This window comes from Misgurnus anguillicaudatus, chromosome 24, assembly GCF_027580225.2.
Source record: "Misgurnus anguillicaudatus chromosome 24, ASM2758022v2, whole genome shotgun sequence".
Taxonomy (NCBI): domain Eukaryota; kingdom Metazoa; phylum Chordata; class Actinopteri; order Cypriniformes; family Cobitidae; genus Misgurnus; species Misgurnus anguillicaudatus.
In genome coordinates this window covers 32,079,828-32,105,000 of record NC_073360.2, presented here as the reverse complement: position 1 = coordinate 32,105,000, position 25,173 = coordinate 32,079,828, and the positions used below count along the sequence as shown (strand labels likewise).

The following is a 25,173-nucleotide window of genomic DNA, read 5'->3' as shown; positions in this document are numbered from 1 at the left end:
CAAAAAAAGTGCGTCCATCTTTCACAAAATAATCCAAATGGCTCAAGGATGATAAACAAAGGTCTTCTGAGGGTAATCTGCGCGGTGTTGTTGTAGAAGTATCCATATTTAAAACTTTATTAACGAAAATAACTACCTTCCGGTAGCGCCGCCATCTTAGTCGGGTCCGCATTCAAGATCACGCAACTTACAGAGATTACTCTGCTGCTGCTCTGTGCCCCCGCCCTCCGAATTTGTCATACGTCACTAAGAAAAGTGCGTACACTACACTAATACTCTCTCCTGAATACAGAGGAGTCTAAGATGGCGGCGCTACCGGAAGGTAGTTATTTTCGTTAATAAAGTTTTAAATATGGATATTTCTACAACAACACCGTGCAAATTACCCTTAGAAGACCTTTGTTTATCATCCTGGAGCCACTTGGATATATTTTGTGAAGGATGGACGCACATTTGGACTTGAAGAACGTGGACCCCGTAACTTCACATTTAATTAACTGAAAGTTCTAAAACATCTGAAAATGTGTTTGTCTGAAAAACGATGTACATATGCATCTCGGACAGCTTGGGGGTAAGTAAATCTTGGGATTAATATCATTTTTTGGCCGAACTATCCCTTTAATCCTTTGTTAATGTTAAGCATTATGCTTAAATTTTGGCATTCTTCTTGAGTTTTGAATATCAAGAGTAATGAAATGATGATTGGCCTTTTTAGGTAACCCCCCCCCCAAAAAAAATTGTATTCTGTACTCATTTACTTATTCTTGTGTTGTTCTTAACCTGCATGAGTTAAATTTCTTGAGCGAAGATAATATTTTGATAAATGATGGTTATCTAATAGTTGACAATACCCCTTGACCTCCACAGTATTTGTTTTTCTTACTATGGAAGTCAGTGGGTACCATCAACCATGCTTACCATCAATTATTAAAATATCTTCTTTTGTGTATTTATAAATACAACAGAATCAACTCCTACAGGCTTAGAACAATACAAGGGTAAGTAAATGATGAAAGAATTTTGGGGACATATGAACTATCACTTTAAAATGATAGATTTCAAATTATTGAGAAAAGCTCTAACATCTAAATATTGTTACTTACACCAAAATCAAATAACAAACGCTATTATTAATTAATTATTTTCAGAGGATCCAGATCTACAAAACAAAAAATGGATGCTGCCGATTGAAGGCTAAGTCCGCTTTCCTGCGATTGACCTACCATTTCTTCAGCTTTTGCTGTTCACTTTGGTTGCTACTACGTGCTCAACATCGAGTACCAAGTGGAAGCAGCCACTACTTTGGAGTTTATTCAGAGGTAAGTACATCTTTCAGTATGCTATAACATTTGGTAAATATTGAAGAAAGACTCATCATTTACTTACTTTTATGTCTTTCCTAACCTGTATGCTCTCTCTTCAGAGGAACACAAAAGAAGATATTTTGAAAAATTTTGTTTACCAAACATGTTTAGTTGGTTTGTTGACTCCCATCAACAAAAGTGGTTTGGTAACAATCATTCTTCAAAATATCTTCTTTTGTTTTCCCCTAAAGAAAGTGCATACAGGTTAGGAAGGACATAAGGGCTTTTATATATGATTTAAGATTTCAGGAAGTGGCAAAGTCTTGTCATCTATTAGCAACTGCTGGTCCTTTGTGGTAATTACAGTGGGCCTGAGCAATATGAGGATATTATTGTATAGCAACGATTAGGAATGGCACTATTTTTTAAAAAAGTGGAGTGTCCCTCTCTTACACATCAAATGATCTAATTAATTCTTTTTTTTTATGTAAAGATTTATTGTGAGGATCAGCCCCGACAACAGCAAGTGCTCTTTCTAAGTTCCAGGTGAGCAAAAGAAGTGGGAAGATGGTGCAAAGGAAGAACTCTGGCCTGAACCATCATGTATATATCCACCTTTATTCAGAACTTTATGAATTAAGCAAAACTATTAAGCTACTAGCAAGTACATTCTACTCAACTCACCAGAGGTTTGTGAAGTCCTTTTTTATCTTAAAGGTTTCTTTTGGTTAATTTGTCCATGCACTGATATATAATATTGTATTATGAAACTCCAGTGTATACATGTTACTAGTGTTGCTTCTAAAAACAAAATAAGTCTACGCAGGAGAGTTTTTGTTACGTTTTTTTTTTTTATTATTCTTATAGACGGTTTCATCGGATGCACATGATACACGTCTGGATCCGAACCTTACTTCCGGTTTCGCTTTTTTAATGGTCTGACTAGTTGCTAAACTGATCTCTTAAAAACAAATGCCTCGTCGAAAATAACAAATGTTTTGGTTTCCGAGCTAATCTATGTGTTGTTTTTTTGCTTTTTATATAAATAAAATGCGTTTAAAGAACTTTGTTGTTTTTTATTCTTAGCGGAGTTTATCGGAAGTTCATGCGGACCGTGACAGCCGTTTGTTTATGTTGTTACTGCTGAAACCGTCTACAGTTATAACTGAATTTGTACTAAGATTATTTGATAATACTGTGAAATGAAACGGTGAGTAAATGTTACATTGGCTTTGAAAAAGCTGTTGCTGCAAGAAATTACAATTTACTCAGAATAATATTTTGAATGTATGAGTTTTTGACATTGCTTATGACTGCATTTGAATGTATTGTTCATGAATTGATGCTGTGATATGTGTGTGTAAATGTTTTGTGTGTTACTTGCTAAAAGTATTTTGTATTTGAACATTGTTATTATGACTGAGTTAGTGCATGACTTGATTTAAAATTCTGTAATATGATATCTATGAGTAAATGTTATTGCCGGTTTGAGAAAAACAGTTTGTGATGCAAGCTGAAAGTTCAATGTGCAAAAATATGAAAATCTGATTTCATGTATTTGAAAAACTAAAAGAAATTTTAAAAACATGTTGTCATTGCTTATTTTTGTTTTTACTTAAAGCTGTTTTAACACCTCCATTTAAATTTTGTGCAGTTTTGTAGTAAATAGAAATGGGAAAATGAATCACAGGAAATTTTACGGTAAAATACACATTGTAATATACATTGTAGTATAAAATTATTGTATATTTTACAGTAGAAAATATAATATACTGTAAATACAGTTACAGCATGTTAAACAATACTGTAAAATGTATACAGTATTTTAAATAGTACTGTAAATTTGTATACAGTATTTTAAATAGTACTGTAAAACTATACAGTATTTTAAATAGTACTGTAAAACTGTATACAGTATTTTAAATAGTACTGTAAAACTGTATACAGTATTTTAAATAATACTGTAAAATTGTATACAGTATTTTTACTGTAAGTTAATTTACAGTAAGTTGCTGGCAACCAGCTGCCAGTAAGTTACTGTAAATTCTACAGGAAATTTTTTACAGTGCAGAATGCAGCTCCGGATGTGAAGCTTTGTCTAGATTGTAAATAAGATGCACATCCCAGATACAAAATTAAAGTGTAAACCAGTGTTTAATACAGTGCCAAACTTTTAAAAACATCTTTTGCATTTAGATTGTTATAAGTAAAGTTCCCCACTGAACAAAACCCAGAAAATCTTACAAATTATACATTTCCCATTATTACTATTAAATGCATAAGAATTTCTATTGTTTTTCTCAGAAGGTTTAATGGCAATAAAAATGCTTACCAATCATATTAATGTGTACACAATCGTACACAAAGAAGTTTTTGTTTTTTACTGATGTCTGTAATTCAACTCTAAAACAAAATGGGCCGTTGTCACTTTTTTTGACTTCATCGATCTCCAGTGAGCAGTTTTTTTCACCCGGTCGTCCAACCAGTCTGGTGCGACCCTTGAAATTGTCCTCAATGCGTGTTTTATTCTCAGAATAGATGTATATATTTGTTTTGTTTTTTCTGTGCCAAATACCCCTCGTACGAGCAGAGGGCTGTCTTGTTCCGGGGTATTGGAATGAACAAGGCAACACAACACAAGATGAGACCAAAGCCTTCATTTCGTGCTCTACTTTTACCTTCCAAATATCAGCAAACACGAAAACTCCCAAAACTAAAAAAATAAATAAATGATGGATCAAATTAGGTTAGGAAAATTAAGTAAATGTACATGTTATATAAAGTAACTATAAAGAATGAGTTAGTCAAAATATCAAAATATAAATAATGTGTCTATTCAGAGCATGAATGTTATGTAATAAAGTCATACTCTGAAGGCAGTAAAACAAAACTGTTGTCTTTGCCATCAAAACTACTTTATATTTAAAGTCATAAACCATGTGTTTATATTTACAGTATATTTGATCAGGGGTCCCAAACAGTGAGAATTATGTTTCATTTCCATAAAGTCAAAAAATATATCAAAATAAGGGCTGCCTGGTGTCTGGCAAGATATAAAGAGAGAGAGAGAGAGAGAGAGAGAGAGAGAGAGAGAGAGAGGTGTTCAGAGAGGAGTCTGTTGGATGTTAAGCTGTTTTATGGACTCAATGTTGAAAATTTCAAACATTTCAAACAAGGTTGGCAGAAGTGAAACATAAATAATTTATGAAGTTACAATTTTGTTTGATTCCATGATGTATTTTACTGAACATGAGTAATTTACAATGCAAATCCAAATTATTGTAATTAACTGTTAGTTACTTACTGTATATCTTGTCTTTTCACTTTATTAAGATCAGATTCTGCAGGTAAAATTACAATAATAAGGTGACTTGACTTGGACTTGACTTGACCTACTACAGGACTTGACTTGACTTGACTTGATATAGCCTGTGACTTGACTTGACTTGACTTGCCCAAGACAAAAAATACTTGGGACTTACTTGAGACTTGAAGGTTCAGACTTGAGACTTACTTGAGACTTGCACATGTGTGACTTGGTCCCATCTCTGGTAAAGTTTGAAAAAAACATTTGAAGTGATAGAAATTAAAAAGTAAGCTACATTTACAAACACATTTTACATGAAACATTATGTAGGGCCTACTGTTTATTAAAGGAAAAGTTTGGTATTTAAGTGTAAAAGACATGTCAAACATTTTGTGTCAATATAACATGCATGAATAGAGGAGAAAGAAACTCAGTACCTTGGAAAAGTAGATGAAGTAACAGCTGTCCTTTCATCCCTGAATCACAATGTGTGCTCTTATTTACAAAAACTACTAAAAATATTCAATGTCATTTAATACACTGAAAACGATAATATGCTGAACTGTTTTTATAACTTTCACTTTCCATTGGGTGGTGGCTAAGTGTGAGGCTAGTGTAAGTCAAAAGATAAAGAAAATATGTTTTTGGTCTAAGACCCCACCCTGAAACTATCTTTAATAAGCCCCTTAATAAACTGAGCATTAAGCAACTGCCTGTCTGAACAACGTACTGATCAACATTATAGGGCAAGACAGAATTTTCTCCACAGAAAGGACACAAAGTTTAATATAAAGAATGTGCATAATACAGATAGGTTATGCATAAAAGAACTGTGTTTAATTAACTATTAAATGTAACAAACGTTTCCATGTTTCGTTACCTATAAGGGTAGATTTGGGTAGGTAAAGTTTAAATATTTTGGTATTTATTCCACAAAAAACTTGCCTACGAATGCGGTCTACACTGTGGGCGTTTCTCAAACTAAAAGGCTGCATCCTCCTGAGGTCGCATATGCAGGCTACATACGTCATCAAGCCTGGTTTATTTCGGTTGACTGAGCAAAATTCGCAAGTCATAAATATTACAACAAATATTAACTAAAATAATAGTAGTCAACTTTATAATTGTGAATATTTTGAAATAAGACAAATGTGACCTCTGGAGGATGCAGCTTTACGATTGAAAAACGGACAGCCTTGTTTTAACTCGAGCGGAAAAACAGCCTATTACAATGTAGAACATAACAAGTCCCGCCCCTCTGAGGTCCTGATTGGTTTACCGATACACAAACCGCTGGGATGCAGTGGAGTATTTCCAAACTGAACAAATAATAATTGTTAAAATAAATGATAGTTATTTCATCAGTATGAACGTGTATATTAATTAGGGACTCATTTCAACCCATTGCTTTCCCAAAATGATTGAGAACGAAAATGAAACACCGCACGCTGAGGACATCTGCTGGTCAAACACGTGTAAATGCATTAAACTTTTACTGTAAAATCTGGATCAAAACGTAAACACACACGCAATGAAAGACAGGCGTTTTATTTATGGCATAACTGTATGATTATTTTTTACACAGAATTTAGGAATATATATCATTCATATTCAGACACAGCCTGCTCAAAAAAGGTGAAGTATGATACAATTATAAAGCCTGTGTTTTTTTAATGTCTTTAAACTACATGCATACCTGTCAAGTTTTGGATTTGAAAATAAGGGAAATTTTTCGGCGCCCACCGCGAACAGTCCCACCACCAACCCAAACAAGCTCCAGTATTCCTTAGATTTTAAGACTGGTGAGGGCCGGATAATATTTTTTAAACCTTAGTGCTGATAATTGTGTTAAAATTAACTAAACAAACTAATTCATTAGCAAGAAAACTAGTGAAACACACAGCTCTGTGAAAACTACATTTCATAAGTCACACTCATACTGTACACTATACACACAAATTTGCATCTGTACAAAACCCAATGGCCTTAGTTTGAAAAGCCTTATTTTAACTTCTTTTGCATTATACCTTAATGCCAAAATTATTTATAAACCATTCACTTTTCTTTGTAATGAGAACTGTCATTTAGAAAATGAAAATGCTAGATGGGGCAGTGGCCCAAACCAAAAAGGGCACTATGGGGGTGGTACTATAGTATGGTTTTAATATAGTATTATAAATAAATGATGTGTTACTATATTACTAGCATCAACTTAGACAAGTGATTACAAGTGATTATAATGGGAAAATATAATAACAAGAATTAAAGTGTGACAATAGATATTCAATATGATTTACCTGTTGGCTTGATGGAGTTTTGAATCAATGTTTGCAATGTTGAACTGCCTTTACCAGCCTCCCTTTCCGTTCTCTGTCTTTATTTTGTGAAGGCATTGGTGTTTTTGGTATTTTTTGTCTACAAAGTGTGCCAACAACAGCAAATTTAGTGTTTATGTTAACTTAGATCTGACCGGGAACATTTAATTCATTAAACAAGCATTGTAACGATAATGTAGATATTTTGTTGCTGTTTGCTTGCTAACTTGTTAGCACTTTTAGAACACCGACAGCAAATCATTAACCAAAGAAATACATAAACAAACTTCCAAATTAGTAATTCTGCGGTTTAACAACTGATATATTATGTAATAAATCTACCTGTTAATGCAACAAACTTCAGACAGAAACTGTCGTCTTCGTTCTCCAGGCAGAGAGTGCACACAGAGATGCTGCGGAGCGGGTGGGAAAACACGAAGTGGATTAGCGGAATGAGTGGATCTTTAGCGATCTGGGATTGGGAATGTTTTTTATTACTCCGCCTGGGCATTATTATTTTTGTAATAACGCAGGTTAAAATACGGGAGATTTACGGGAAAATACTAATACGGGAGGACGCCGGGAAAGAAGGGTAAAATACGGGACTTTCCCGGCCAAAACGGGATACTTGACAGGTATGCTACATGATAGAATGTAAACATCAAGATGTACTACCAAATATTGTTTTTTACAAATTATTTTAAAATAAAAATCATGATGTACAATCATAAAGAAAACAAAACACATTTTAAACACAGTCAAGTCAATACAGACTCAAAAGCAAATAGGCTATTAGGCAATAAAAAAAAGCTTGACAACATGTAGTATTTTTGCTTAATCCTAAATAAAACCTCATTTTAATAGAAAAACTTGTTTGTTAACTACCTCTCTTATACAAAATGCTGATCTATTTAAGAGTGTGGGGCCCACTTTGTTAATGTGATATTTACATCAGACATTTCCATATACGTTGAGATCTGCTGTGTTGGTGTAATCATCATCATAATCATAACCCTTAAAATATATATAGAAATAAGTCAGATGTCGTTTTATTATAAATACTGTATGGATTATGGCCTGGTTTCACAGACAGGGCTTAGATTAAGCTACTAATCCTTAGTTAAATTAGGACATTTAATTTGCTTTTATAAATGTGCCGTGGAAAAAACATTAGTGGTGTGCATTGTAAGAAAAAAAACAATTGCACTGATATACTTGAGATGTGTCAATGCAAATTATTTTTATAGTTAAGAGAGCTCAAGCATGCATTTTAGCCTGGGACAGCTTATGCCTTGTCTGTGAAACTGGGCCTGAAAGTCATGACATTTAAGAAATAAAATGAAACAATAAAATTATCAAATCAATTCAATTTTTTTAATACACTTGTTGGGTTGTTTAAATCCATGGTTGGGTCAAGTATGAACAAACCCAACCATTGGTTATAAATAAACCACTGGGTTGTATAATTACACAGGGCTGCATATTCCAATAAATATTGAACTTTGCACTTAAGAACACTTTCTACGATGATGCCTTATGATGCTTTTGGGAAACGCAGCCCAGGTTGAAACAATACACCATTTGGGTTGAAACAACCCAGCAAAGGTTTATTTCTAACCCAGTGTTTGGGTTCAGAGGCGTCATGCCCATTCAAGCGTCACGTGCCCCTTAGAATTTTGAGCCAAGTGGATTTTGCATGCAACCACAAAATAAATGAATCATCTTTTCATGTTACTTTGTTTAATAGGCAAAATATAACCAGTTCTGCAATTCACTCTGAGATTTTCACAGTTTTAATCACGTTTTTCATTCTAGACGCAATGAATTGTTTATGAATTATACAAATCCAGACAGAACAGTGCTGGTGCCATTATTGTGCACGGTCGTGGACATGTTGCTGCTGCATTTTGTGTAAGATGTGTTCATCTAATAATTTTATATAAATATGTATTATTGCCTAGTTTTTTAAAGTTGCATTTTTTTAATGCAAATTGTGAAAATACGTTGCATCAAAGGTTTATTTTATACCCTGTTTTTTAAGTGTTGATCATAACAGCCAATCACAGACGTGACCGATGAGCGCATCAATGTAACATTTAAATGAGTAAAACATTTTTTTATTAATTTTTCATTAATGTGTAAAATAGCAATTATAAAACGGGCAGTTCTTGTCCTTCATTCTGATGGGTTGAAACGCATTCTAAGCTGTGATTAAATACCCCGGTAACCCCATGCTTCAGTCTGCATTAGATAGCTTAAGTATCACTGCACCACTGTTGCTATATACTGATTTATGCTGATTTATAAACACCACAGTCTTTAATACGTGTTTCCCGAAAAATTCTTAGTTACGTATCTCTTCTGTAAGTCATACTTTTGGAAGGTTGGTCTGGAGCACTCTTAGCTATACCTTATCCCACCTGACTCCGCTAGGGGCCATCACTGTGATAAAAGCTTACATTGCAGTCTATATAACTAAATATTTGTAAAAAAAAAAAAAAAAAGTTGCACACTCCGTGTTCAATTGGGCAAATATTTTTTATATTTAAAGAATAAAACATTCACATAATTAGACATCATTACATTGATGGTTGTTAGATTTTTTATGTTACCCAAAGGAGCTTCGAACTATTAAATGCTACAAGCTTAAGAAACTATTTAAAAAATATATTTTGGGTGGATGAGTTGGTGAAACTATGGCAGCTATACCGCGAATCTCACTATTTCATTTGTGCATTTCATATCTGTTAAATCTTTAGTCTACTGGCTAGTATTTTAGCTGCAAATAAATAAATCAGGTAAAAATCGCATGCCACGGGAGCACATTCCTCACAAAATCATAATTGTTGATTTTCCTAATTATGATTATTAATATTAATTCGACTTTGCATCAAAGTGTTTTAATGTTTTATAACTTTGAGGCAACTGCATGCCATATTCTTTATAAACATTCAAAATAAAAAGCTAAAATCTAAATCAATATATATTTATATATTCCATAATATATATTTTATATGTTATATTTAAGGTAGACAGACAGACAGGCTCCAGAAATGAGTCCATTACGGCGCATTCACACGGGGCGTCAGCGTTAACGCTTCCCATTCACTTTTAATGGGTGACGTCATGCGTTGCCGAACTGAATTGTGGATCCGTCGGCGCCGCGTCAGTCCCGTTGCTCGCGGCAAAAGTTGAACATTTCTCAACTTTTCAAGCGGCAACGCGTGCGTCATCCAATCAGATCGCCTTATGCAAATTACCTAGACAAAGCCAGCCAATTACGTTTATGGAAGAACGGAGCATGTGTAGCGGCCACTGTGATTGGCTGTTGGCCACGCTTCAGACAAGCCTTCCGTTAAGCATTAACGCTTACGCCCCGTGTGAATGCGCTGTCAGGCTATATCCGCATTGGTATGCGCATCGTGTCCAAGCACAATAAACGTGTGAACTAATGAACAACAACAGTTTGTTTTTATATATTTTAAGTGTAATGCACAGATAAGCCAGGTGACTTGCACGACCCACCTTATTCCCCTGTGCAACGCACTTATTGAACCCCTAATATAAATTATCCTTTCAAGTGAAGGCATATAGCGGATGCATTGGCATGATGAAGTGGCGGGTTTTGCGCGGGTTTGATATAAAATAAAATATACAAGGTTGAATTTAGTTGTTTGCAATTTGAAATATTTTTACAAGATATTCCTAATAAATGTAACTTGAACTATTTCTGAAATGTTTCTTTAATAAAGAACACAAAGCAGCGAAACCTATTACATAAAGTGAATAATTGATTGTCGAGCAATCGATATCAACCTATTCAGCACCATCACCATGGACAGCACCTGGTAACGTCGTTCGTAAGAAAGTATACCTTTAGAAACCCGCTAAGGTACAGTTCGGGAAACACGTCTAGAAAAGGTATACCTGTAGTTAAGGTAGCGCGCTAAGAGACAACATTATCGGGAAACGCAGCCCTGACCTTTTTTGTCTGTGTAGTCCATGAAAAATGCCATACAAAAAGGTTTCAATGTATTCTATTAATGGACATAAATAATTATGATTACAGTATGAAGTGTGCACACTGTGCCACCTTAAAAAAAATATGGTGCATAACGCCCTTGGTTGGGGTTGTCCATATTTGACTCAACCGTGGGTTAAAACAACCCAACATTTTTCAGAGTGTAAAGTAATATGATGAAGATTCATACTCACAGAACAGGATTTGGGCTGACTGAAATGAATAAAAAAATAGACAGCATTAGTAATGCAACTGTGTTAAAAAATTTCTTATACATGACTCACTGATATAGTACAGATAAAGTTAGGCTAAAACGTTAATTCACATGATAACTTTCTGTGTATCAGAATGATTTCTTTTTGTAATTTTATGCTGATAGCTTAATTTTTTTTTACCTCTTTGGTGATGGCATACGAGGTTTGGAGAAAACCTTGTTTCCTGATTTGTCCGACCTTTAAAAAAATAGATTGTATTAACATATTTTGCACATTTCTTCTATAGTGTCTGCTTGTTTTAGTGTCTTTTCTTATGTAGAATTAATAAGTTTCATGCATCCAAAAAAAGAGACAACAGGTTAAATATGTTTAGCTTTATACAAATGACATAATCATAAAGCAGGTATTAATAGTACCTATTTTATACTAAAGATTCTCACCTGTTGTCGATTTTCCTGTCAGTTTGATCACCATGACCTCTCCTTTCAAATTTACAAAAATACAGTGTTGACATTGCCAAAGATATATTTTACTTCTCTACTAGAGATAGCTTCAATGCTTTACGCCACCCCAGTAAGGATAACCAGTATAAAGAATGCAAATAAAAAATGTGTGGAAAGAAAACATGTATTTAAAAATGATCATTATTTTATGTATTTTGATATATTTTACCGCAATGTGTTGATTAATTTTCAAATTCGTATTCTAAAATAAATGTTAAATATGTTTGTCATTTTTCTCTATAGTATTTTCTATTCAGTATTATATTGTGCAATGACTAGTACATAATTCGTGCCTTTTTAAACAGCATGTTTTGTGCATACCTTGAAAATCTACTCCAAATAGACCTCCTAAAAAGAGGAACAGAAAGATGTAAATGAGTGACATCCATTTTTACATTCAATATAGTCATATCTTTAGCGTGGCATCACACTTAACTGCACTCATAGGCGTCAATGTAAAAAAAAATCAATTTCCACTTAGACATACCCTTAGTCTAACTTTATAAAATTAGCCCACAGATAAAAAACACACCACAGCTTCAGACTTTTTGAATATATAAAATTTTACGAGAAAAAAAAACAATCAGTGCTGCCATACAAGTGATTTTGGTTTTGACACAAACTGTTTACAGATGTTGACATTGCGACATGAGCACATACATAATTTACATTTAAAATCTATTTTAATTGAAAATATTCTTCAAATTACAAATTATCAAATCATAATGAATCATTGGCAACATATTTAAACTATATTTGAAGAGTTTCGTTGCAAAACGAGATAAATCCATTTTTTTAACATTTTTGTCAAAACATGTTTATTATTATGTTATCATGTTATTATTTTGTTTTATGGTGCTACTTAGCTGTATTTTGTAAGTTATGAAGGTTTAAATCAAAGCAAACTAACTGCAGTTGAATTGATGTTAATTGGAATGCACAACCAAAAAAAAAAAAACGAGATTTCTGAACAATAAAAAAAGGTGGTTATCTCGTTTTGCAAAGAAACTCTTCATTTAAACTTTTATAATGGAATTGTAATCCAAACAATGCAAGATACAGTGGATACAGTGCATTTTCACAAAATGATCAATTTTGTGCTAGTCTGTCGCAGAAAAGGACTACAGGACATTGTTGAGTACTTGCCTCTGATCTCTTCGATCTGGTCCAGCGCTGTTTCCACCTGACCGGAATCTGGTGTTAATCACACAGAGAAGATTTATTTAATTCAGATGGTTTGTGCATCCTAGACTGGAGTTTAATGAATGTAATGACAAAGTTTAAAGGAACTGTTTTAAATGCTGTATTTACCTGCGAGACATTCTTGATAGTCGACTCCACACCCTGAAAGAAAATAACACAGATTATTAATAAAATTGCCAGGGTTGTTGTATTATGTCCTTATTTTGTATCATGTATTCTGTATTTCATGTCATGTCATTTCCTGTTGTGCACTGTAAAAATATTCAACAAGAAGATAAAACATTTTGGTTTTGCAAGTCAATTTAACCTACTATTTTAAGTTTTGGCTTGTGATAACTTGACATAACATATAAAATCAAGTTGATATTGTTTAACTTAATTTTGGAAGTTAAAGTAACATATTTGACAAAAATGCTGCATGTGTTTAACAGTGTAGTCCTTGTGTCTTGACCATTGCAGTCCTGTCATGCCCCCCCCCCCCAAATTGTCTCCGGGTGTGTCTTGCTATCCTTGATTAGTCTGTGCCCTTATGTTGCCATTGTCCTTTGTTAGTCATTGACTGTTGCATGCTGTTTGTGCCATGTGTTCTTGGTCCATGTCCATGATTACATTTTGCACTTTTGGATTACCAAAATTTCTTAATCTGCATTTTAAACCAGCTTATGTACATTTTGTATTTTTTTACAAATATGTACCCTAGCAGTCACTGGGGCTGTATCCTTTGTACCTAGAGTTCATATTAGAACCTCAGGGGTACAAATTGGTACCAAATGTATACATATCTGACCTTTTTAAAGTGAACCTATTTTGTGTATTTGGTATGTGTTTATGTGGTTTATGGTTAAAAAACACATTATTTCCCACATACTTACATACAGTTTTGTAGCTCCAGATTTCACTCTCTTCCTGAAACGCACTGATTTAAAGCAACACTATGTAGTTTCCAAGTAAAAATGACTTACAGCTCCCCCATGTGGTTGAAAAGCGCAACAGTGCCTGGTATCAGACACTCTTCTGCAGGCAGGGGGAGGGGCAGGGCTGTGTGCTCTACCCTCCACCGCCACTTTCAGAGTGTGCTTGTAGCAGCTAGGAGGCTGCTCAGGTTGCAGCAACAGTACAATTTGTCCAGTTAAAAGTTGTTCTATCACTGAAATATTTTTAGAGACATTATTTAAAGGTAAAAAACTACATAGTGTTGCTTTAAAAAACTCTGTGTCCCTGATTGGCCAGCTAATCTGTAATCTGTACCGGAAATGTGACACTTTCTTCGCATGTTTGAAAGATTCGGTTGCTAACAGGACTTAACTGTGATTCCAAGCAGGAGGAATTATGATAATGTCGGTCTTCTCTACATCATAAATCCCAGGAAGTAAACTGCTGCCTACAATCCGTGTGTTTGTTGTAGTACAAGAAAAGAGATTTACATTGGAGACAATTATTCGCTAATTGTTTACTTTGGGATTTGTACCTTTTGCGTATTGTTAACATGCACTAATACACACTTACACATCAAATGAAATTTAAAATGTAAATCGGACAATAGGTGCTCTTTAAAGGGTAATGCCCAGCACTGTAAATGCAGCATTTTTGTCAAATGTTTTTATAAGTTATGTCAATGTTTTTAAGTCAAAACTTATAATAGTAGGTTAACTCGACTTGCAAAACCAAGTAGTTTTTACTTCATTACGCATTTTTTTACAGTGCAGTGACAGCTGGGGTACGTATTTTGTTGATTTTTGTTCTTACAGTGTACTGATATTTTAGATAATGAAAACAAATGTGAGTCCTACAGTTATCGGCGGCATTCATGTGAGCCTACTCTTAATAATTCACTGGTAATTCACTGGTATATAGACGGGAAACCCATTATACTCACCCATTGTCATCTCTGGACTGGAGATCTTCAATGCGCTTCCTGGGAAAGATTTAAGCATAAATGAAAGGTTGTGAGTCACATCCGGTAATTATTTATATCATTATTATTTTTACTTTAAACACAAACAGAATAAATGGATTTTTCACTCATTACAGTACAATATATCTATCAGGCTCACTTGTATTTCTTGATTATAAAGAAACTCAGTCCTCCCACAAGAAGAGCGACTCCAAGCCCACAGAAAACTGGAATCAGGATGTGATTGAGAGTTGCTAGTTCTGTTAAAATCACAATCACATTGTTCACTCCATGAAACGATGTAATTTTGTTTTTTACGATTGCAAATAAACTTGAAAGTGATCACTAAACATTCATTGAATGAAAAAGAGACTTTGACTGTTTTGACATTTTTGTGTTCCATCTTGCACAGAAAAAGATTAGTGATATGACTTTAAACTTTGATTTAAAGCAAATGATACAGTAAGAGATAATTGCCCATGAGTACATTAGCAGTACTGAATAGCAAAACTGGATCTTAATATCATCAAACCTCTGCGTTTAACAACTTAATCATGCAGCAAATGTAAGGAAACGAAATAATTTACCTACAGAGTAATCAAGAACTATGCAAGCAGCTTCACTGCCCAAGATACTGCAGAACAAACACCTCCCAAAGGGGTTTGCAAACTTATACTTCCTATATACCTTTCACAAAGATGGCACGGCTGGCTACAAATTGATCCTTGACACCATGATAATTGACGGTACACATGATATCGCTGTGATCGTCATCTTTTGTGGGTGTGAAGGTCAGAATAGACTCAACTTCCCAGTTCCCATGACCAATGTCCTTATAGCTCATCATGTTTTGGCCATCGTGGTTCCAGGTGAGATTGGGCTGGTGGGAGGGGCAGGTGTGCCTGACAGAGCATCTGAAGATTGCAGGACGACCCTCCTGTACAGCCTGATCAGAATGCAGCTCCGGTTGTGAGGCTTGCTCTATACGTAGATTGTAAATGACAAAATGCACATTTCAGATAGAAAATTTAAGTAGAAACCAGCGTTTAATACAGTGCCACACTTTAAAGACATATTTTGCATGTATGTTGTTCTGAAAAAAAAAGAGTTTCTATTAAAACCTTAATACATTTCCCATTATTACTACTGATTACATAATAATTTCTATTGTTTTTCTCAGAAGGTTTCATAGCAATAAAAATGCTCACCAATCATACTAATGTGTACACAATTGTCCACAAAGGAGTATCTTTTTTTTTCTGATGTCTCTAATTCAACTCTAAAACAAAATGGGCCGTTGTCATGGTCTTTGACGTCATCAATCTCCAGTGAGCAGTTTTTTTCACCCAGTCGCCCAACCAGTCTGGTGCGACCCTTGAAATTGTCCTCAATGAGTGTTTTATCCTCAGAATAGACATAGTCCTTGTTTTTGCTTTCTTTTTTGTGCCAAATACCTCTCGTACGAGCAGAGGGCTGTCCTGTTCCGGGGTATTGGAATGAACAGGGCAACACAACACAAGATTTGACCAAAGCCTTCATTTCATGCTGTACCTCTACCTTCCAAACATCAGCAAACACAAAAACCCAAAAAACTAAAAAAAAGACATAAATTTAGACAAAAAATCTGGGAAAGTAAGTAATGGATCTGATGAATGATGTTAAACTGTAAAAGCCACTTTAAAGAACAAATAACCACAAAATGTTAAAAAAAATAATATATTCACTCAGTTTATTAATAGATAAAATGTACATTCATACCCTGAAGCCATAAGAGCAAAACTGTTGTCTTTGCACCCATACTGAACTGAAGAAAACTAAAGGGTAAAACACAGCAATTCACCAAAGCATTCAGAAATGGTTTGAAGCAGATTAAATGTAAAGTAGCCACATTTTATTGTTTGAATCTTGAATATTGGTGTTGTAGGCGAGTTTACTTGCAATAGAATAGACATGTATTATTGGATAAAATATCATATATTTATGAGAGATCTGATAACAAATTGGATCTGTAAAGTCACCAAAGCATCTATCACGCAACCCAGCTTCACGAAATTACATACCTATAGTCAAGCAATTTTGTGAATCTTTTCCGTGACACTGACACGTTTTTGCGACTTTTTGCGTGAACATGTCAAATATTTTTGTTTACGTGTCACATACGTGTATTTGTTACTCAATTGTTTTGTCCTATTTTCTTACCATTGTCGCTTTTGTTTAGGGTTAGATTTACATAAAATGACATCCTTACCCAAACCCTAACGCCAGGCGACAAAGGTTTAAAAATCAGAAAATATAAAAAAATAAATCATGAAAAAAAGGTACAAACCAATATTTTAAATGACATCCTAACGCAAACACCAAATCTAACCCTAAACCGAAGCCCCAATGATTTGAAAATAGGACAAAACAGCCGAGCAACAAATACCCGACAGTAACACACAAACAGAAACACGTGATGTTCACGCAAAAAGGCGAAAAAAAGTGTCACGGAAGAGACTCACAAAACTACGTGACTATCAATACAATTATCAATTTCGTGATACAGGGTTGCAATATCACAACACATAACACAAGAAGTCATTTTAAAATATGTTTTACTTCAAACCAAAGCTTTAAATAAGACATTTTTTATTTAATTACAAATATGATTTAGACCAAATTTATGAACTAAAGTCAATTTGTAATTCAATATTTTTTAAAGTTCATTCTATATCAGAATACAATTTGAAAAAATGCTTAGTTGAAATGATCAATACTTTAACCAATAATAATAATAATAATAATCTTTAGATGTAGATTAAAATTGAAAGCCATAATTCACATACACAATATTCATTTCTGAACAGACTGTTGCTGTATTGCTTAAAATCAGGTGCATTTTTCTCCCAAAATCACATTGATATCAATTCTTGCAGAAAAAAGACCAAACTTACTGTATTCCAGAAGTGAGGGTGATGTACGTTTTCTAAACAACGGCGATGCATAAACTGATGCTCTTTAACCTGCTTATCTGCAAACATTTAACCAGGAAGTTTATCACTTCTCAGAATTTAGACCCTTTAATTTCAGTTCTCATTTTCTGCCTCCCCCGAGGATGCTGTGCTGAAGAGCATCAGAGAAATTTCCGACCTATGAATAAAATACACGATTAACATCAAAATATATCTTCCGGGTGGGTATGAAGTTCACCAGAACCGCACCTAAATGACCATAGTCGGCATTGTTGGCTAAAGTGGTTTATTAAAGTTACGCAAATATAGAAATGTGACGTAACAATTCTTGAATACCTGCTTGTTGATCAATCAAAACAGGGGGTCAAAAAATGTGCACAAAAGGGAATATAAGGCTACACATGACTTTTACATGAGATTTACATGACTATGCAACAAATGCTGCCAATGAGACTGTATGTACTGAACTTTATACTCAATACATACAGTATTATAGCTAAAATACTTTCTTTTCTGGTCAGCGTGTACTTCTCTTTCTCATCTCTCTTGAAAGACTGTGGTTGCACTTACTATATATTTAGAAATGTCTGGTTAAGAGCAGTTCTGTGAACACCAAACTGTGTACATTTTAGAAAATTAAATTTAAAAAGAGGTAATGCATGCTTGGGGAATTCAGAGTCTATGGTGTACGTGTGAGAGACACATTTAGTTAAGCAATAAAGTATGAAGTTATGTTGAAAATATAATGTCTAAAAAATATAAACATAATTAATCGTTGCTATCACAACGGAAGGACGTGCCCTGGTTGTCATTTGGTGATTACAAATACAATCTCAACGATTTAATCATTTGCTTAATCCAGTAATAGTTCTTGGTGCCTTAAAACTGAAAGGATTTACAACGAATAACGTTTCATCATTGATCAATCAAGATGATCCATTGTGTTTTATAATCCTGTTTCTTTTATATTCAATGTCTAGTCTAGTCAATAAACAAACACCAATCTAACACATTACAGTGGCACAAATAGTATAAACTGAGGCACTCATTACTATTTAACTCAAAAATCACTTGGAGAACCAGGAGCCACATCCATACAAAGTCAACTCAGGTACAGTCAATCTTTTTCCTTACTGAATTTTGCTAGTCCGTGGTGTTGTCATATTTTGAATGTTTTAGATTTTAAGGGCCCCCAGAGATCATTTTTATTAATAACAGTAATAGTAGTAATGTAATAGAAATGATCTATAGCTAAAGTTTGTTTGGTTTCATCCAGTCTTACGTAGCCTCAGACTAGAGTCACATCAGTTTGTTAGCTCGCATTGCAGACGGAGCAAAGTGGGAGTATAAAAAAGTTTCAGTCAGTCAAAGAGAGAGAGAGAGAGAGAGAGAGAGAGAGAGAGAGAGAGAGAGAGAGAGAGAGAGAGAGAGAGAGAGAGAGAGAGAATGGGCTGACAAATAGCCGGTAGTTAAACAAATGTAATATATTTACGGAGTTTCCTTTTGCCGTAATATTGGCATCAGTTATAGTCAACAGCTAACAGTTACCTAATAGTCACAGTCAATTCAATAGGTTACTTTTATCGCCACTAAAAGTGAGAAGGGTGTCATTTTTGTCCAGATATAGATCTTGAATGTATAGCCACTTGTTAGCATTCTCCTGTTAGCAAATTATGCTAGCTGACTCATACACAAGAAAGACTGTCAGAATGAAATCAAAATGAAATCTTAAATGTGTGAGATAGAAAAAAGTGTGAGATAAAGAGCATCCCAGTTTCATGCATTTATTTCACTATGATTTCAATTGCTGACATGAACTTACTCAGTCAATATTATACATTTTATATTTTCACTGACTGTTCTTTACATTATGTAGGATCATTTTATGTAAAAAACTGGAAATCACAAATACATACTTCAGCTGGCTTTTTACAGGCAGGGTCACAAATATAGTGTATGGAGATGAAGGTTTTTGGGTTAAGGCTCATACACACCATATAATGTATTTAAATCTTTGTTTAAGAAGGTTTTTCTCTGATTTTGACAACTGTACTGTATTTTTTAATCAATTTACATTTGCACAATAAGTCATCTTATAGCTGATAAGACTGATAAAAGGGTTGCGCGGGGCAAAAACTAACGCGGGGTAAGTTGTAATGCGGACTGTTTACATTGTTGCGCAAGGTTGATCGTTTTGTTTTTCCGGTATTTTTTTCACGCTACCAAAAAATGATCTCTCGCAAATTATTGGAAATGTAATGTTTTTCCAGAGAGTTACTGATGAACGAGTGTTTTGGTGGCATGTAAGTAAATTTTTTCATCCTATGTTTTTTTTGGTTTCTAAGTTGGGTGTGTAAGATACCAAATCCAATGCTATGTCATATTCATTTTGAAATATGTCTCCAGGTCTTAGCAACGTTTTTGGTGGGCTTGAAAATATGTTGACCCAGTGGGGTAATTGTAACATTGTGTTACAAACTACCCCTTAGCACTTACAATTTGAAAACCGCTAACGTTGGCGTAATTCTTGCTGTTGTTTTAAATAGGCTACACACGAATAATTGCTGGCTGCCAACAAAATAAATGTGCTTGTCTTATCAAAAATCATGTGTCAAATGTACACTGTAAAAAAAATCCGTAGAAATTACAATGTTATTGCAGCTGGGTTGCCGGTAAATCACCGCAGATCCAAATCCATGCTACTTACTGGCAAGAGTTTGTTCAAAGTTGAATAAATTTCAAACATTAACAAATCTTTATCTTTACTGAACAAAATTATACAATAACAGCCTCATGCAAAGCATTCTGGCAACCAGAAATCATCATCAACCTTTTTCTGGTTTTTGCTTCAGATTTTGTTTCCCGGAATGTTTTGCTTGATGCTTTTTTTCTAGTTTTATTCTGTAAAGACAAAGACTTGTAAATGTTTAATGTTCAATTAACTTTGAACAAAATGTTGCCAGTAAATAACATAAATTCAAATCTACGGTAAGTTACCGGCAACCCAGCTGCAATTTCTACGGAATTTTTTACAGTGTATGTTTGTTCATATCTTTAATGTTGATTGTATAAGGTCACATCAAAGATTGAAATCATAATGAAATTTGATGCTCATTATCTCAGAATTTGATTTTGAAACTGTATTATAGTTATTACAGACTGGGTCACATATAAAAAAATGTTTTGTCATAATTGTGCTGTTTTTTTCTCACATATTTAGACATTTGTATCCATTTCTTATTAAAAAAGAGGGCTGGATGAATGAATACAGTGTAGATAGCTGTCTATTATAGACAGATATATAAACAATATCCACTTCAAGTATATAGACAAAATAGTTTTGAAATATTTGCCTGCAAACTTAAGTTTTGGCTAGTGTTACAACTAACCCCACCTATGGGGTAAGTTGTAACGTTTGCACTTCTGTCATGTTTGGTGTAATTGTCCAAGAATGGTAAGCAATCAAAACAAACTTCAAATGTTCATTTGTAGCAGAGATGTGTGTGTTGCTTGTGTAAAAATATAATTAATCAAACAAATATTTTTCTAATGATTGAGCCAAAACCAAAAAGCGTTAGGTTGTGCCCCGCTCCCCCCTAGTGGTCAAAAGCAATAGCAAACATAATAGGTCTGTATTATTAAATTGCAGATTCTCTTTTAATACGTTTTATTTTTGTCAATAGGCATCCCATCCACACCAGTATCACAGTGTGTCATGGGTAATGGAACATCACGCTCTCTTATAACCAAGGATTCTGGAAAACAATCTTTGAGAATGGAAAAGTTTACAAAGAACGTTCCAAAGGATGACATTCATTTAGAGGACGCCCTGCAGAGAGACAAGAAGCGCTTAGTGTCAAAGAAAGATTGCGGTGTGGCAAAACTAAAGCTTGCGAGAAGCGGTCGCATACCATATTGTCCTCTACCATCAGCAACGGAGCCTGAACAAGCTGAGTTTACAAGAAAGAACTGGGAGATCTGCAACCCTGCTTTTGTTGAATATGCTGACTCCTAGTGGAGCACAAAGAGAATGTCAAAACTCTATAGAAAGTTCAAAATGATAATGCAACTTGTTATGACTTACCAATAATTCGTTGCATTATTTATAGTAACAGTTCATGCATTTGGGAATAAGCTTGCAAGTTTGTATGGTGCTCTATTAAATAAACAAGTCTTATATCCAATTCCTGTGGATTCATATTCCATCATTCCATGTATACATTGTTACCAATATTTGCCTTTAATTTACTAATATGCACTTTTTGGTATAGTACTAGCACCTTTGAGATATAATATTATGTCTTTGAGTGCAAAGGTGTACTTTTTGAAGGGGAACCGCCCAGGTACTGTACCATATATAAATATATATATCTATTACGTCACTTACGTCACTTTTACTATATACATACAAATGGTAGATACATAATATGGGTCATTCTATGAAAATGATGGGTTTTTGAACAGACAACTTTTTTAAAATGGAATTCTTTTTTATACCAAAACTTATGTAAGGAATAATTGACGACGGGCCATTGAATTATAAGAAAATAATGCACACCGCAGGTGTGCATTATTTTCAAATAATTAAAAGGACCGGAGTCAATTATTACGCTTATACCACGGTTACCACAAACATTGCTCTGGTGCCTATTTTTAAGACATTTGAAAAGATAGGTGTGCGGTTTACAGAAAAAAAATCAACACCCATAGAACATTTCTCAGCCAATCAGAATGCAGCATGCAACAGACCCGTGGTATAAAGTCAGATAATAGTTAACCTCTTAACATTATAAATCAACTTAAATGACAGCTTAATGTATTTTTATATTTTTACTACATTACATAAAAAATTGTGCTACATTACATTAAAAACTTGTGCTGCTTTTTTGTCACTGATGCTATATTTTAGATGACAATTCAGGCTTCCCAGGATGTATTTTGACTGTTTAATTTGCATACATAATCAATGACAGAAAAAGTTAATGTAATATTAAGAAATTGTCTTGATTTGTAATAACTTACTTTAAACAGGCATGCGTAAAGTTCTATTGTGTGACCTTTTTCTATTTCTACCATTGTGTTTTTTGTTGTAACATTAGAAATAGAGGTTGAGTGATCAAAATTGAATGATGATATCCTTAAAATGCTTACTTATGAAAGCACCAACAGTAATGTAAGGTGCCACCCACTAGCCCAACGACGGATAGAAGTGGAGTGGTTGAAGGGGACTCGTGTTCGTTCCTTCCTCAGCGCTTCTAGAAGAATAATTCCATATCATTATTAAATTAATTTCTTTGATCTCTGTGTTTAAATTATAATCTGACTCCAATTTAATATACTAAGAATTAAGTGCATTATTCCAATTATCTGTTGATCATAATTTAGATGTTTGATCATTTATTATTTATTAATTCCCATAGTCTTAGTTATTCGTTTATTAGGGACCGCACAGAGCATACGCCGGCCGTTTGCGTACATCTCATGGACACAAAATTGTCAGTCTGATCTTAGTCAGAGATTACCGGGTAAACTAATATTTTTATGTCTGGCCGCTCAATGCTTGCTCCGATCATAAAAATAGGTACTTTAGTCACGATCATGCAACTTGCTAAGGCAGGTGATAGACATAAATCTGAGAGTTTTAATGAATGTGGCCCATGCTCCATTCGACCATCAAAACACTAGTGTGATCATATCCTGACAGGATAATCTTGCGGTAATACCAGACTCCTTCTAATCTACTGGAAATAATAATTTCTGAAAGAATTAAAATAAATCAATACAATTTCTGAAGAATTCAGATGAATCAAATGTAACAATTTATTATACCAGGCAGGTTTCAGCTTCAAACATAAATTAAACAATATCATACAGAATTTGATTCAATTCCAATTAATTAAAATGATCAACAGTTGCAAAAGTTACAGAGTCATACCTGGCAATAAACACTCTGGCTACAGAGTACTTCCATTATGAATATAATATACCCAAAATGGTTCAGAAAGATTCTTGTTAAAGATTTCTTACATGATGTTTGAATACACACACACAAAGTGTGGGGAAGTTTCTTGCTAAAGAATACTTCCCCGAGTCTCTTGCCAAGCCACCTTATATACACAGAACGAGACAAAGAATAATAACATCTCAAATCAGGATTTGGTTGGTCGGTTCTCGTGACCTGAAGGAGCACCAAATGGGACTGTTAACCATCTGTAATATAGATCTTCTCATGATGTGACACCCATAACAGGAGTACAGATTATGTCTTAAGTTTTAAACTTTGATATACTTTCTCTTAGCATTATAGAAATTAGACCTTTTTAACCATTGGACCATCACCTTTAAAACGAAACCAAACATGAAGATGAAACCTTTGTAGCATCACACCATATGATATATCCAATGTTACATGTGTTTAGTATATTTCCAGTAACCAAACCCTTAAGGGATAAAAGAGAGGGGGTGAAATACAGATCAGTTCCTGGGTATCCGTAACCCCTGTGGAGAGAGACAACAGGTCTCTCAAAATAGACACAGAATGAGGTTTTATTGTTTTATGGTCCAGCTCCAAAAATAAACTTTTGTCCACCTTGTCCTACAAGTGCAATTCAAAGTCAAATGGTGATGATGATGGTTAAAGTGAGAATGTTAAGAAATAATCTCTTTAAAAATGTAACTTGTAGGGTGAACTTGATTTGTCACAACACTGGACAGATGTCAAATTCTGCTGTGCCCTTGCTAAGGTAAATGCATTTTTTTTTTTTTTTTTTTTGAGTTTATCTCATGAATCACTATAACATACCAAACAGAAGAATATCCAACCCCTGTGGTTTCTGAGCCAAATCCATGCTAAGACATCACATGCCGATCGGTCTGTGCGGTGGCGCAAAAAAATCAACAAATGAGCACTGAACATTGAGTCTAAAAAGACAAGCATTAGAAAATGGCCCATTTAAAAAGAGCTACATATTAAACCCGTCATCCAATTTGGATGTGAATCATTTTGTAACTGGAATACATTTTGGTAAACAGCTAAAATAACACAAAATATGCCTCTGTCCAAATATTTATGTACCTTACTGTATGTTAAAATATGTCAGTACAAGGTGTTTTGTAAATTTCAACAGCTCAAACATGCATATTAGTCTGTGACTAAGATACAGTAAGCACTGTCTGGGAAACCGCTCCTAAGAGTTGTAACATAAATTGGACATTAAATAACTTAAATACCTACACACATCTGTAACTGTTATGTTGAACCTAATACTTTAATCTATGTTCACCATAGTAAAAGTAGTTTTTTGAATAATAAGATAAAGACACAATTTAGCTTAAAATGACATTTATATTGAGACATGTTACAAAATGTTCTAAACTTGAAATAAACTCTTTTTTCAGCTATGATGACTTTAAAAATAACAAAAACAAAAAGATAAACATTCAGTGAGAGAGTTAACTTT

At 34.2% G+C, this 25,173-nt stretch overlaps 2 protein-coding genes and 1 long non-coding RNA gene across 9 annotated transcripts in view; 1 reads left to right on the top strand and 2 right to left on the bottom strand.

Annotated features, from left to right (window-relative positions):
- The window catches only part of LOC129452310 (uncharacterized), a 3,971-nt gene extending 2,030 nt beyond the window's left edge, over positions 1-1,941 (top strand). Inside the window, exons 5-6 of the long non-coding RNA XR_012367474.1 lie at positions 1,149-1,319; positions 1,798-1,941. This is a non-coding gene — a long non-coding RNA (uncharacterized lncRNA). The remainder of the gene's footprint in view (positions 1-1,148; positions 1,320-1,797) is intronic.
- The window catches only part of LOC141361416 (sialic acid-binding Ig-like lectin 14), a 35,953-nt gene extending 30,734 nt beyond the window's left edge, over positions 1-5,219 (bottom strand). For 2 of the 5 annotated variants that reach the window (XM_073862573.1, XM_073862575.1), the window contains exons 1-3: positions 5,049-5,219; positions 3,637-4,017; positions 3,375-3,402 (exon numbers count right to left, since the gene is read on the bottom strand). In XM_073862573.1, coding sequence (XP_073718674.1) covers positions 3,375-3,402; positions 3,637-4,017; positions 5,049-5,085 — 446 coding nt within the window. In that variant the 5' untranslated portion in view covers positions 5,086-5,219. The remainder of the gene's footprint in view (positions 1-3,374; positions 3,403-3,636; positions 4,018-5,048) is intronic. The other 3 variants (XM_073862572.1, XM_073862576.1, XM_073862577.1) reach the window with 2 other exon arrangements.
- Positions 5,220-6,150: 931 nt separating this feature from the next.
- Positions 6,151-25,173, bottom strand: part of LOC141361415 (myelin-associated glycoprotein-like) — a 67,109-nt gene continuing 48,086 nt past the window's right edge. The window contains exons 1-14 of one of the 3 annotated variants that reach the window (XR_012367473.1): positions 17,696-17,896; positions 16,521-16,576; positions 15,971-16,354; positions 15,450-15,743; positions 14,923-15,022; positions 14,745-14,783; positions 12,977-13,009; positions 12,812-12,859; positions 11,987-12,013; positions 11,603-11,644; positions 11,343-11,399; positions 11,142-11,160; positions 7,269-7,940; positions 6,151-7,026 (exon numbers count right to left, since the gene is read on the bottom strand). Coding sequence is in view for 2 of the 3 variants with exons in the window: in XM_073862570.1 (XP_073718671.1) it covers positions 7,878-7,940; positions 11,142-11,160; positions 11,343-11,399; positions 11,603-11,644; positions 11,987-12,013; positions 12,812-12,859; positions 12,977-13,009; positions 14,745-14,783; positions 14,923-15,022; positions 15,450-15,743; positions 15,971-16,354; positions 16,521-16,560 (1,146 nt within the window). In the remaining variant the exon portion in view is untranslated. Of the gene's footprint in view, positions 7,941-11,141; positions 11,161-11,342; positions 11,400-11,602; positions 11,645-11,986; positions 12,014-12,811; positions 12,860-12,976; positions 13,010-14,744; positions 14,784-14,922; positions 15,023-15,449; positions 15,744-15,970; positions 16,355-16,520; positions 16,577-17,695; positions 17,897-25,173 lie in introns of those variants that run through there. The other 2 variants (XM_073862570.1, XM_073862571.1) reach the window with 2 other exon arrangements.